The sequence below is a fragment of the Erpetoichthys calabaricus genome, chromosome 17 (genome assembly GCF_900747795.2).
Source record: "Erpetoichthys calabaricus chromosome 17, fErpCal1.3, whole genome shotgun sequence".
Lineage (NCBI taxonomy): Eukaryota > Metazoa > Chordata > Cladistia > Polypteriformes > Polypteridae > Erpetoichthys > Erpetoichthys calabaricus.
In genome coordinates, this window is record NC_041410.2 from 64442743 (window position 1) to 64458277 (window position 15535).

The 15535-nt window shown below is 42.5% G+C and overlaps 1 protein-coding gene across 1 annotated transcript in view; it reads right to left on the minus strand.

The window, feature by feature from the left end:
- The window catches only part of fkbp16 (FKBP prolyl isomerase 16), a 217208-nt gene extending 202471 nt beyond the window's left edge, over positions 1–14737 (minus strand). Inside the window, exons 1-2 of the mRNA XM_028822791.2 lie at positions 14570–14737; positions 9815–9903 (exon numbers count right to left, since the gene is read on the minus strand). Coding sequence (XP_028678624.2) covers positions 9815–9903; positions 14570–14731 — 251 coding nt within the window. The 5' untranslated portion in view covers positions 14732–14737. The remainder of the gene's footprint in view (positions 1–9814; positions 9904–14569) is intronic.
- Between the last annotated feature and the right edge of the window lie 798 nt (positions 14738–15535).

Genomic DNA, 15535 nt, shown 5'->3' on the forward strand with positions numbered 1-15535 from the left:
TCAGCCTCCTGTTCAATTTACTTTGCATTTTGTCACACACGTGCAATTGGGAGGCAGCTAGAGGGTCTAAATAATAGTAGTACCATGCCAGACCGGGGGTGGCGAGCTGCACTATCTTTCTCTCTCTGACCTCTGCAGACTATCTCTGGGAAATCCCACTAGGTTTCGATGACGTTACTTCCTACCGGCGCTATTGATGATGTTACTTCCGGTTCTGGTCCAGATGACGTTACATCCTCTCACGGCCTTTAAAGCCGCCATCTTATCAAACCATAAACAGTTCTGTTTTGGACTTCAACCTGAACACAACTCATCAAAATTAACCTTTTGCAGCCAGGGCACAATATATGGGTGGCTACCCCAAACCTTTTTTGATGTACCTGTGTCTTATTTATTACAGCGGTGTAGTCGGCAGGATGTAATGCCAGAAGAAACCGGGACAGGACCTGAAGGATAACCAGGTGGGAGAGTACTGGGGATGAGTTTTCTGGGTGGGGGGGGGTTCGTCCTGTGGTTCAGAAAGATCCGGTGCAGGCTCCGCTCCCAATAGAAATGTCTGGGCTAGTAAAAAAAACAAACGGAATGTCTGGCAGAGACACACAGGAGTAGGCTGGTTCCTATGGGGGAAGCGAAAGGGGCTTATTATGCTCTCTTGGAGGAGAGAGCTGTCCTCCCCACTAGGATTAAGACCCTAGATAAACGTGGGGCATCCACAGACCATCAGGTGAAAAGAATAAAAAACTGGACATTTGAGCCAGAGCGGCCGACCCAGGAGCAAGGCTTTGCTCTCTGGAAAAAGGTGGCACTTTGCTAAGGCCTTTTGATTGCACCCCATCCAGATTGTGCATCAGGTCGTCTGCTTTCTTTTGCTCACAAACATTCCTGAGCATTTCACCCAGCCAATTGGGTCTCCCCCCGGCACGAGACTGACATTTCTTGGTCCCACCTCTATACAGTCATTGGTCGGAACCCAAGACACCAGCCAATCCCATGCCTGTCACGGGGATGTACTTCCGGTCCGTGGCCATTTTGGCTCTTCTCCTCCTAGTGCGGTGACGAGCTGGCTCTTTGCGTTGCAGCGTCTCCCTTTCCGCAGCCTCTGCTACTGCCGCTTCTTGGAAGCCCCGCAGACCAGCGCGAGTCTGCCACCAACAAGGATCCAGGCAGCCCCTGCTTGCTAAAGATAGAACACACGCGGCCCCAGAGGGCCGGTTGCCAACAAGCAGGGCACTCACCTCACGGGTCAGGTCTGTTCGGGGAAACGTCCCCGGCATGGCCTCTCTCAACATTGCGCTGTACCGGGCGCCTTCCGCAACAGCACGCTCCCTGGAGCCCACTGCACCCAGGTAAGGCCCGTCGATGTTTCGCTGCACCAGGAGAGAACCTTGTGACCGCGGTCCGCTGACGATCCGTGGAGCAAGATTTTCTTGCAGGGTTGTAGGCATGCTGTGGTGTGGGCGTACCTGCTGCACCGAGCCGTCCACAAAATTATTTTTTTCTGGGATTCCCCGCCTTGGAACAGGCGGATCGTCCCATCTGGGATGCCATTGTGGAGACTGGCTCAGACACAGACAGGCAGACACGCTCATGTCACCCAACACACGTTTATTTACACTATTATTTACAATTACAATGCCACAAACCCCAATCTTTCCCCAAAGTCCAGGCCAACCAATCTGCCTCTTCGGACCGCCTGCTTCCACCCGACTCCAGCCTCAAATGAAGGTGAGGCGGCCCCTTTTATCCATACTCGGATGTGTTTCAGATGTGCACCGGCAATCCCGTGGACATGCCCCAGTGTGGCAGAAATGCCGGCTGTCCTCCCGGAAGCACTCCGGGTGTTCCCTCTCTTCTTCCCCCCCAGCACTTCCTGGTGTGGCAGAAGTACTGGGGTCCAGGATCCTTCAGGCAGGGAGACGCCCCCTGGTGGTGACCACGGGCCCCTACAGGGTTGGGCTTCCAAGCCCTGTACCCGTGGCCCCCAATACAACCAGGGCGGATGCCCCCTCGCGGTCTGGAGGAGGAATGAGCCCTCCTCCTGTCTTCCTGGGCGTCCCGGCTGGGCATGAGTCCCATCTGGGTGCCACAACATGGAGAAATCTGACAATATAAAACCACCCTATGTTTCATCAGCCATGGAGGATCGCTAAAGAAATTTCCTGTAGTGGTCCTTCCGAATCCACCTTTTCCTGTGATTCTGGGGCGGGACTGGTCTAACAATAAATGTGGTATAGTACCGACTACTCCCAAACATAATTTAGGCCTGGTTATAAACGGGAATTACCCATCTCAAGCTGTCTCCACGCTGTGTAATCAGCAGGCGGAGAGAGAAACGGAAGACCAAGAAGGGGATGGGGTGGTTCCTGGACTATTGCAGATAGAAACGTCATGTCCCAGTGCCTCGACAAGCCAGGAAGAATCCCCGTCCCTTGAGGTCAGACCGGACCCTCTGCGAGATTCAATTTCAATTTAAGGAAACTCTGGCTTCTTTCAAAAGGGAGTAGTGGAATGATGACTCCCTGAAATTTGCTAAAAATGCAGTTGTACTAGTCAATGGCCAACACGCTCTTCAGCCCATGACACAAGGACCTCACTTTGTAATTGAGAATGATCTATTGTATCAGGTAGCAGAGCATTAGGGAGAGGTGCGGAAGCTGTTGTTAATACCATGAACCTGTGAATTGGCATACGCCAACCTCCTAGGAGGCCATTTGGGCACTGAAAAAACATTAGAGCATATTAAGCTCTGATTCTATTAACTGGGAATTAATGAGGAGGTTTGCCATTTTTGTGTCTCTTGCCCAGGGTGTCAGTTATGGCAAATTTCTAAAAGGGACCAAGCTCCTCATGTTCCCCTTCCCTTGATTGATGCCTCCTTTGAAAGGATTGGGGTCTATATAGTAGGACCCCATGAGCCCTCAGCCCGAGGACACAAATATATATTAGTTCTCATGGATTATGCAACCCGATACCCAGAGGCTGTTTCTTTGTGCTCAGCCACATTGAAGATTATCGCACAAGAATTTGTTGGGATCTTTGCATGACTCTGCATTCCTAAGGAGATCCTTACTGATCAAGGGACACCTTTCGCCTCAGAGACGTTCAAGGAGATACTTTAAGATACTTAAAATAAAAAATTAAAGATCGCGGTGTATCATCCTCAAACCGACGGACTAGTCGAGAGGTTTAATTAGACTCTCAAAAAAATGCTTCACAAGGTGGTCAGCGGGTACGAGAGGAACTGGGAACAGCTCCTCCCCCTTGTGCTCTTTGCCTATCAGTAAGTTCCACAAGCCTCTACAGGGTTCTCGCCTTTCAAATTATTATATGGACAACAACCTCGGAAATACTAGATATTTTAAAAGAAGGTTGGGAAGGAGAGGCTCTTCACTCTACCAATATATTAGAATATATTGCATAGTTATGCGATCGATTTGGAAAAATTCAATCCATTTTAAAAACTCACATGGAAGAGGCACAAGCAGCACAGGCCCACTATTATGAACGTGGTACAACTCTCCAAGAATTCCATCTGGGGTATTGTGTCGTAGTTTTGGTTCCTAACTCCCATTGCAAGTTGTTAGCCCATTGGCAAGGCCCCTATGAAGTTAAGGAGAGGAAAGGACTTGTCGATTATTTGATGAAACAACCCAATCATCGACCAAGCGAACGAGTATATCATGTAAACTTGCTGAAGCCGTGGAAGGAAAGGGATCCCGATCCCTCCTTCACTCAGCCCTTTCTCTTTCTTTGCTCAGAAAAATATCCTTAACTTTGGTACTGAATTAAATTCAAGACAGAGATGGGAGCTTAAAGCAGCTATCCTGTCTGTCCCAGAAGTAGTGAGCGAGAAGCCAGGAAGGACCTCTCTGATTGTGCATGACATTGTGACAGAGCCTGGGGTTATTGTTTGAGAGCGCTCCTATTGTCTTCCCAAGGCAAAGAAAGCAGAGGTGGAGCTTGAAATCAAGTGCATGCTGGAACTAGGAGTTATTGAGGAAAGTCATAGTCCCTGGTCCAGTCCGATGGTCTTGGTTAGTAAGCCTAACGGGAGTTGGAGATTTTGTAATGACTTCCATCGGCTTAATCAAGTCTCCCAATTTGATGCTTATCCAGTGCCTTGAGTAGATGACCTCCTTGAGAGGCTTGGACAGGCAAACTATTTCACCACCCTTGACATGACGAAGGGGTACTGGCATTTTCCTATAAAGGACTCCGCTAAGATAAGGACTGTGTTCAGCACCACTAGTGGATACTGGCAATATAGTGTCCTTCCATTCGGGTTACATGGGGCTCCTGCGACTTTCCAGCGTCTGGTAGATAAAGTGCCCCAGCCTCATAACGCGTATAGTGCTGCCTACTTGGATGACTTTGTCATTTATTCCAGCACATGGAAGGAAGGCATAGAGTATATCTGAGCAGTATTACAGACGCTGGGTGAAGCCGGGCTTCGGATCAATCCAAAAAAAAGTAGATGCCATATTGAAATGGCCCAGTCCACAAAACAAGCAGCAAGTCCAGGAATTTCTCGGTTTAGCCGGGTATGTATCTTGGTTTTCTGAGCACTGCCCTTGAGTGATTTAACAAAGAAGAGGGCCCCTAACATTGTGGTGTGGACTGATAATATGGACACTGCATTTGGTGACTTAAAACAGGCCCTTACGTCAGCACTAGTGTTGAAAGCACCTAACTTTTTGCTTCCTTTCGTTTTCCAGACTGATGCTTTGGGCACAGGCCTTGGTGCCGTGCTGAGCCATAGCGTGTATGTATCTGAGCTGTTGGAAGCTGTTGGATCGGGAGGCCAGGTAGAAAGGGAGGTCCTTGCGATTAAATGGTTGAGGTATTACCTCTTGGGCTATGAGTTCACTCTTGTTACGGATTATGCACCCCTACAGTGGATGGCCCTACACAAAGAGTCGAATGTGCAGCTCACCAGGTGGTTTCTTGACCTACAACCATATAAGTTTTCGCTTATTCATCGTAAGGGTTCTCTCCATGCCAACACTAATGCCTTTTCTCGGTGTCAGAGCCGCCTCAATGCGATGGGTCAGGGCTGGGGGGCATGTCACACGTGTGATTGGGAGGCAACTAGAGAGCCTAAATAATAGTAGTACCATGCCAGACCAGGGGGTGGCAAGCTGTACTAACTTTCTCTCTCCGTCCTCTGCAGACTATCTCCGGGAAATCCCACTAGGTGCCAGTGCTAGTGATGATGTCACTTCCAATGCCTGACGACGACACTTCCGGTACCGCAGCTATAGATGACACCACTTCCGGTTCCAGTCCAGATGACATCACTTCCTGTCACAGCCTTTAAAGCTGCCATCTTGTCACACAAAAAGCAGTTCTGTTTTGAACTTCAACCTGAACACAACTCATCAAAATTTACCTTTTACAGCCAGGGCACAATATATGGGTGGCTGCCCCAAACCTTTTTTGATGTACCCTTGTCTTTCTTATTACAATATATTTGTGTGCAAAATAAATATTGTATAAGTTAATGTACTTGATACTACATTATTGTATAGTACAATCGGAGCCACCCCTTCCTATAGGCAGAACATATACTGTGTGTATAGCCCACAATCAGAGAACCGATGTGGGGTTGGACCCGTTGGGGGTTTGCAAATGCCAGTGATAGAGGAACTCCACTGGACAGCCACTTGGATTGCACGTTTTTGTCACTTGCTTTACTTGACTTCACTCAGGTAACTCCTCCCACAACCCTAACCTTAATCATAGTGTAACGGTGTTTTGCGTAACATTGCTGATGCATAATTCAAAGCAACAACCACCTCAGAGGAGCAGAGGGCTGGAGGTCTGCAGCTTGACTCTGTTGGTGTTATTGCTGTTTCATGAATCATCAAGTTAGCGTCATTGACGGGCTAAATTTGTTCAAATTCCATGAGCTAACATTACATCAATTGCCACTACACTAAAACTAGTGGTTTACTGAACTAATAGAGTAGTTTTGTCATCGAGTGTTTAACAGATATTATCTGATGTTACTGTATCCAGATGACACATGGTTGTGAATTATTTATTACAGCCACTGACAAAGGCTACAAACCTTATTCGGTATATGAAGTGCTTTGACTGTTGTTGCATTCAGGAGATTCCACTTAGGGCTCCAGATTGGCAATTGGCTGTACTGTACTGTAAAAACATTCCATTAAGTGGTGTGAAAGATTCAGCCCGGACACAGACAGACACGGACTCTGACTGTTCGAAAACACACAGGTTTATTGCACAATTCTTCACCTGTACAACACACAGTGCATAAGCCACCAATAATAATGCTCACAGCCCCTTCTTCTCTCTATTGTCGCTTCTACTCCACTCCTCGCAAGCTTCGTCCTCTTCTACCTGACTCTGAGGTGGCCCCTTTAATGTTGCACCCGGATGTGCTCCAGGTGCACCCCGATGAACCTCCTGCAGCACTTCCTGGTGTGGGCTTCGGGATCTTTCAGGCGCCCCCTGGCATTGGCCATGGACCCCAACAGGGTTGTGCTTCCAAGCTCTCCATCTGTGACCCTGATGTAATCCAGGGGGGCTGCCCTCTTGCGCCCCTGGGAAGATATTGCCCCTCTCCCTGTCCTTCACTTCTCCAGGTGTCCCGGTGGGGCAAGGTCCCTGGTAGTCTGATACAGTGGTTTTCCTGTGGTGTCACTAAAGTGGAATTTACATGGAAGTACTGAATGAACCATCCATACTGATTTTTTATTATTAAGTTTATTATATCTGTACTCAGTGTAAACTAAATTTGACTCTTTGTTTGGCACTAACTTATATAAAATAAATTTAACTCAATTGAAAATATTAATTTATCTTTATTAATTTTTTTCTTTCACTCTTTCAATCTTTCAACTGCTTCTATAAGACTAAAGTTATTATGGGAGGCTCCACATTGCACACACAGAAGTGCACCTTTGCAGCAGAGTAGGTGAAATTCTCATCGCGTTGAGGTTGCAGCTTCTTCATAATCTGAGGGCCTCAGCTTTCTAACCAGCAGGCAGTGCTGGGCACTGCAACACACAACACAGCAAATTCCTGAGCAGAAACACTAATAAAGGCTAAAGGGTATTTGGAAATTAATAAATACTCACTTTATTAAATGAGGTCCATAGTGGTTGTTGGTGTACTTGTGAAAGTTGCCATCTGATGTCATCCCACATAATGTTTTTGTAAAGCTGCTGTTGCAGCTTTTGTGGAAAGAGAGGTTTTCTCTGTCTTGGAAGAGGGTGCTGCAGTGGCTAGTTGCACAGCCTTACAGATCCAGAATCCTTCATTTAAATCCTGCACCCAATTGCTGTCTCTGTGGAGTTTTCCTCCATATCCTTAAGATGTGTGTGGTAGGTACAGTATATTGGGAACTGTAAGATGACCTCACTGTGACTGACAGAGAGGTTGTATGTGCCCTGGACTGCCTCCTGTCCTGTGCCCTGTGATGCTATAAATGTGACTCTGAATTCAATTTTCTTTTTGTCTGATCAGACTTTCGTGGTTGCACATTCCTGATGCTATGGATATGTCGAATATGTAACTATCTGGTTGGAATTTAATCAGATAGTCAAAAACTTCATAAAGATAAAATGATCCACTTACTGCACCATGAGACATGAGTGTATCAGTGATAAATGCAGATTGCCACTTCTGTTACTTAAATAAACAGGCAGCTGGAGACTGGCGTGATTCATTTTGATATAAGATAGAATTCTCTCTTATCCACAAGACCTTCCATCTTTAGTGAAGCAGTTGTGCTTTGCCTTGTACCATCATTCTGTCCACTATTTAAGCTAGTCCATTGTCCAGTTATTTTGATAAATGTGTACTTCTTCATTTGTGGACTGTAGAGAAAAAAAGTGTGCCATTGTTTTGTCTGCAGAACCAGAGGAGCAGGTTTCACATTTTCACTGACTAATCCAGCCAGCCAAAGTTAACACGAGACCACAAAGGCAGCACATCTATGTAAGCACCTTCAGTTAAATATGGCATCTATATGAACATAAATGATATGGTTACCAAAATCACGAATAGTGCCAAGATGACATCTGTTGTGAATATTCTCTACTGTTGGATACTGCACATTGTAGGATATTGTATCTTTGTATATGGGTTTTGCTTTGTAGCCTCTGACAACCTGATTAGCCTGGTACCAGGCCAAGCAATCATTTAAAAATCTTTCACGACATCATACAGGTGAAGTATGCCACACACCAGTACAAACAATACCTCGTTTGCAAGTGATGGGTGTCAACTTCACACTCCTAGTAATCAAACTGTTACAATATTTACGGTTGACTTGTAATCTGTTGTGGTATTTCATAAATTGTCACAAAAATGTTTGAAAAATCATAGTAATTATTCTGTATAAGAAATACCCAAGTGTTATGCATCAATCAAAAAGTCCTAACCAATAGATTTCAACCACTGCAATGAACCCCCCCATCGATTAAGCAAATGCGAGCTACAGGCTGAAAACTGAAAACAGTGTTACACCGCGCTTCTAATTTTTTAAGTGTTCTTCAATATTGCCTCACAAAAAACAGCAAATATCTATAAATGACACATCAGTACTTACAGTAGATTCTCCTGATCAAAACAAGTACATTATTGTACAATGAATCAATTATGAGATAGCCGCTAAATAAGAGGAGTTGCGAGGCAAACTTTGGGAAATACCACCTCACATTTCTGGGTCATTAACTCTGACTCAAAAGGTCACACAGTCTCAAACCTCATACCATTGGATGGCAGAAATTGTGATGTTTCCAACGATATTTAAATGTCCATATATGGACATAATCAGACACAGCCGAGGGCATGTGTTATGAAAAATTACGGTATTTGAAGCAGGAGCAAACATTGTTAATAGTTTCATGCAAATGTGTAAGTGGGGTTGGGGGTACTTGGGTATTAAGGATGCATTAGTGGATGGGCGTCAGAGTTTTTACATGATTCACAGTTTTATGTGCAATAAAATTGTTCTTAACCTGGATCCCCATTTGGAAAGGTTTTGGATAGGGGATGGGGAGCTATGGTGCCTAATACTGTAACTATTTATTTCTCTGTGTTATCAACATGAAACTTTAGACACACACAGTTGACATCTCTGGGGACACCTCAGAGGTGAACAAACTGCCCTGACCTGAGGTAAATACTGTATCATAAAACTAAAATTTGACACTATTACTATGGGCATCTATCTTTTTCTTAGTTTAGCAGCAGTTTCTAAGTAAAGGAATGTTTTAATTTGACAAAAACACGGATTCTATTACATGTGAGAAGTTATCTGTCAGGTTTTAGTGAAAACTTGACTGTCCTATCTTTATTTTTTGAATAATAAGACTTTATTTTGGGGTATCCCTCCTCAAGTGGAGATTGCTAAAAAATGCACTTCAGGGAAGCTCTAATTCTTTTCAGTTAGGGTACCACTTATAGTTGCTGTAGTCACTAGTGTCACACACATGTGCCTGGGATGCAAGCTTAGAGCTTGCCAATTTTGTAATTCCACCCTGAGTTAAGGATAAGTACTGCCTAGTATATTGTTCCTCTCCCTCCATCTGCAGTTCCAGAAACCAACTTCTAGAGGGCACGTGACAACAGTTCTGGGGTTCCTGGACCCATCCCTTCGGCCTCACTGATGTCATAACCAGCACACATATGCCTTGTTTTTGTTTGTAGATCAAATGATTTTTGAAAATGTCTTCAGCCTACCAAAAATCCTGAGTCTTTACTGAATCCAAGAAACCCCAAGTCTAACCAGCTTCGCAATGTCAATACAAACAAATGAGATTACCTAGTCAACTCTTACCGTCCTTGCTGGCCATAGGCATATTGTGCTGATGTAGAGAGTAAGATGATCTCACCAAGCAGCATCGTGCTGGCACACAGCTCCAATGCCTGCGAGAGATTGAAGCCTTAGTTAGGTAGCTGCTTTTTTCTTTGCAATGAGCATATTGTATGAATGATTTATGACTGGATACAAAAACTAACAAATTCTCATAATAAATGCAACTTGACTAAGTTCAAGTTGCCAAAAGTGACATATCAATTACACAAATCAAACATGCAAAACTCCAATTAAAGGATAAGTTCAGTATTTTTCAAGTCAAGTTATTTCTTCACAAACATGGTATATATGTATTTGCCACACAAAATGTGTTCTATAGTTAAGCATTTCTTATAAAAACATGGCCTGTCCTGACATTTTATAATGGAAGTCATGGGGCATGGTGCCCGAATGGAAAACAAAAGTTTAAACACTTACTGAATACATACGTTTTTCAAGTTAAGAAAGTTATCAAGCATTGATATGTATCCTGAGATTATACACTCATTATAAAACAGCAGATAGAAATAAATAGATAAATAGAAGATCGACTCTGTGCTTATCTTCCTACACAACAACCTTTCACACCCTGGAGTGTGGTTTCCTCTCAAAAGACAAGACAGTAAACTGTACCTGCCATGTGCTTGGTAACATGATGATTTACTTCCATATTTATGTGAGAACTTCTTCCATAAAGGCCATTATTATCACACAAGTAAATAGAACACATATCATTACCTCAAGAAAAAAAGTACCATGACTAAGCGATAAAATTATTATTTCCAGATCCCTTTTATTGCGTCAGGATGGCATGGTATTTTATATTAAAACCTTTGCCCCTTCATAGAGGACATATTCTGTAAGTTTTTAAGTTTTTGTTTCTGGTAGGCCTTGGGCCCTATGACATCTAATATATAAAGCAGAGTGGATGTATGTATGTTTGTTTGTCCGCCATACAAATCTGCACCGGGCGTCCGATCGACACCAAAATGGGGATGGGGCTCCTTTGTGACCAGGAGGAGGTCATGGGGTATGTTTGGTTGGGAAAAATGTTCATGGTGAAGCACAGAGCACCTTTTCACCGACACAAAGTTCGGCACAGGTCCCCGTACTTATCATCGACAAGATGGCCTCACGTTGCAACAGACGTTAACGGCGGCGCCATCTAGCGGCACGTTTGGTCCCTGTTCGTTGCTCTTTACTCATGTTTCTTTAAATTGCCAAGAGATACCAGAAGTGTCCAAGTATGAGAAGGCCGACTGCTTTCATCGGGTGAAGGGGAACTGCTGTATGGATGTAAAATGTGAACGACCCAGTGCACATGACTGGCTTTCCGTATTTGTGGTGCTATTTGCTCACTTTCCGACTCACAGTTCAATTTCACTGTTGGTCTTTCTGACTGACTGGGGCTATTTGTTCGCTTTCCGATGTATTGTAAATAAGGTAAATTCATCTCACTGAGGTGCTTATTCGTTATACCATGTAACACATTATAATTGTCCTGCTTTTCGCTAATATACCCATGCCACCGAAAAAAACACGTACAATTGGAACATCCACTTCCTATGCCAGAAAAAAAGTCTATTTCAAGGGCATCTGAAACGCGACACCAGACAGAATCCAGAGTACTTCCAGCAGACACTTCCCATTATTCCAAGATCAACACCTGCTGATGAGCTGAATGCATCTCTTAAAGCATTGCACCTGTGGAAATACATCAGAAACATTACGCTCACAACAAACATGAGAGTGCATTTGTGTCGTGACACCTTTGCTGAATCGTCCTCTAAACAATTGTTTATGCTAAGAGATCAGAAAGTTCCTATACATAGTAACACTGGGCTGATTGAATTTGAAATCTTTTCTAATATTGTTCCAAGTGTTCAGGAGCTACAAGATAAAGTTTTCCCCAATATTCAAGTGAATTATAAAACACATGAATGGCTGTCTCAAAGAGCTCTTTTAGCTCCCAAGAATGACAGTGTCAACAAAATAAATATTCACATCCAACAGATAATTCCAGGCAGCCCTAAAAATTACAAATCTTTCAACACTTTCATAGACCCTGCTCAAGCTGTGTTGTTTCCAACAGAGTTTCTGAATTCTTTGGAACCAGCAGGACTTCCCACGCACAATTTGTGCATTACAACTGGACCACCTATCATGCTACTTCACAATCTTGATCCTCCAAAAGTGTATAATGCGACTCGCCTTTGTGTCAAGACTCTCTGTCCAAAAATTATTACACCAACTATCATAACAGGTTGCGCAAGACATGAACATGTTTTCATACCAAGAATACTACTGATTCCGAATGGTTTACCCATTGATTTCAAATGGCTACAATTTTCTGTTCGTTTGGCTTTTGCTATGTCAATTAATAAGGCTCAAAGCCAATCACTGCAAGTTGCAGGTATCAATTCGCAAAATCCATGTTTTTCACACAGACACACGTAGCTTGTTCTACAGTGGCCAATCCTCAAGATTTGTTCATTTTTGCATGTAACACATTATAATTGTCCTGCTTTTCACTAATATACCCATGCCACCAAAAAAAAGACGTACCATTAGAAAGTCCACTTCTGATGCCAGAAAAAAGTCTATTTCAAAGCAGTCTGAAACATTGTGCAAGATGTGAAGATGTTTTCATACCAAGAATTCTGCTAATTCCGAATGATTTACCCTTTGATTTCAAACGGCTACAATTTCCTGTTCGTTTGGCTTTTACTATGTGAATTAATAAGGCTCAAAGGCAATTGTTCCAAGTTAAAACCATCAATTTGGAAAATCCATGCTTTTTACACAGACGTAGCGTGTTCTAGAGTGGGCAATCCTCAAAATTTGTTCATTTTCGGACCACAAGGCAAAACAAAAAATATACTGTATTCAAAGGCTCTTGAATGACTACTTATATTACCTATTACACTAAAATGTCAATCAGAAAACTGTTTGTTCTATTTCTATGTTCTGTTTCTTTCATTTGGGAAATTCACCAGTTATAGATTCCCAGGCAACACCGGGTACTCCTGCTAGTCTATTACAAAACACTAGAACTGACTATGTGTATCGTAAAATTTATAGAAAATGTTTAACTTTAGACCACAATTTTGTGTGGCAAAGGCATATACAGTAATCCCTCGCTATATCGCGCTTCGCCCTTCGCGGCTTCACTCCATCGCGGATTTTATATGTAAGCATATTTAAATATATATCGCGGATTTTTCGCTGCTTCGCGGGTTTCTGCGGACAATAGGTCTTTTAATTTCTGGTAAATGCTTCCTCAGTTGGTTTGCCCAGTTGATTTCATACAAGGGACGCTATTGGCAGATGGCTGAGAAGCTACCCAGCTTACTTTTCTTTCTCTCTCTCTTGCGCTGACTATCTGTGATCCTGACGTAGGGGGATTGAGCAGGGGGGCTGTTCGCACACCTAGACGATACGGACGCTCGTCTAAAAATGTTGAAAGATTATCTTCACGTTGCTACCTTCTGTGTGCAGCTTTTAAGTATGCTGCACGGTGCTTCGCATACTTAAAAGCTCAAAGGGCACGTATTGATTTTTTTATCTGTCTCTCTCTGCTCCTGACGGAGGGGGTGTGAGCTGCCGCCTTCAACAGCTTTGTGCCGCGGTGCTTCGCATACTTAAAAGCAAACAGCCCTATTGATTTATTTGCTCCTTTGAAGAGGAAGATATGTTTGCATTCTTTTAATTGTGAGACTGAACTGTCATCTCTGTCTTGTCATGGAGCACAGTTTAAACTTTTGAAAAAGAGACAAATGTTTGTTTGCAATGTTTGAATAACGTTCCTATCTCTCTACAACCTCCTGTGTTTCTGCGCAAATCTGTGACCCAAGCATGACAATATAAAAATAACCATATAAATATATGGTTTCTACTTCGCGGATTTTCTTATTTCGCGGGTGGCTCTGGAACGCAACCCCCGCGATGGAGGAGGGATTACTGTATACCATGTTTGTTAAGAAATAACTTTTACTTGAAAAATACCAAATGGATCCATTAAAGGCCTCCACACTTCTCACTCCTTTCCCACAAACTTTACAAATGTGCTTTTTGCTTGTACTTGAAATGGAAGACAATGCATATGAAAGGAATCTTTAAAAATGATCCCACATTCACCTAAAGCATATTGTGAAAGCAGTCAGGAAATTTGAAAAAACATTATTTCAAGAACCTTGAACCACTTCTGTTGTCATTTGCTATGGTAGGGCTGATTAACTAATCATCTCTTTATCTTGATTACTTTGCTACAGCAAGGCAACATCAGTTCTCTACTTTTTACTACCTAGTTCATAAAATTCATTACCATTAGAATATAACAAAAGGCAAATTACCAGTATTAGGTTAGAAATAAGAGATGATAGAGTACTTGTGCTCCATTTACCAGCTTCTAGAACCAATTCGTTCATCTGTTGTCTTCTACACAGGGCACTAGTAAGTTATGTCTGTAGTGTTTAATTTATGTGCTTATGAATTTCAGCTTTCAGTTTTGAATGATTAACTGACGGAGAGTGCAATTTTTTATTAATATGAGGGTAAAAGTAAAGGCAATTTGAAAATTACATGGTAACCTCAACAGAGAGTAGCTGACATGATCCTGTACTTTCTGCTTTGCATTGACCATTTTCCGTATTTTTCACCATCTCATCATTTCCAAACAGAATCTCTTTAATCCAAGATCTCAGTTATCATTCTCTAACATAATAAAGCGTACAGTACCAGGTTTACATCTCCCTCTCCAATGATGAAGCTCAACTTGGGGTCCTTTTCAACAACTGTGCCATCGTCCAGCATTCCCAATAGCCTGATAGTAACCTCTTGACCTGCAAGAGGCTGGATCTCAGTGGCCTGTCTTTTCTTCAAAATTTGTTTTTTGACCATCTTGTCATCTGTGAAAAAAAACACAAGATAAGTGATTTTGTGAGTAATATATTCAAGTAAGGTTAAATAAGACAGGTGATTATCTGCTAACCACAATCCAGCTGTTGTAATAAACTGATAAAATATTAAATCACAAAAATCTAAACTACAAAAAATAAAATAGAAAACAAATATCCTGATAATGTCAAATTGATAAGGATGTTTATGCCATCCTCACATTCTCAAGTCCAATGGTTTCCTCCAAGTCAAGTACTTCATGTGTTGTTTTCTGGAATATCACATTGTGAACTCTTAAAGGTAACAATGGATTATAGAAATACAAAATAAAACTTAAATGAGATATTAATAAATCATAAATAAATGTGTTTTATTTTATATAGTGCATTTTTGTTATAAACACAATCTCACTACAGTTTACTACAAATTACAGATTTTAAATAGATCTAGAGGAACAGCACATGCAGTGTAAATGGCTCACTCAGGGTTGTACCTCATAGCAGAACTGTCAGCGTTAGTTAAACTCTTACAGAGTTAAAGAAAACCTTACCAACGGAAAGAGTGGGCCCATTTGTATATACTGCTAATTTAACTCTGGCAATTTTGCTGTGTAGACACCACTGTCTGTCCAATATTTCTGAAGGTTTTTTTTAGATGTAAGATAAATAAAAGAAGGTGTGGTGTGACATACATTCAAAACAACTGTGTGAGAGCATATATGAGAAAGAAGAAAAAAAGAGGGGCATAGAATAAATAAAGTTGTAATTATAGTCTAACTAATTACTTTGACACAGAAATTGTAAGGAA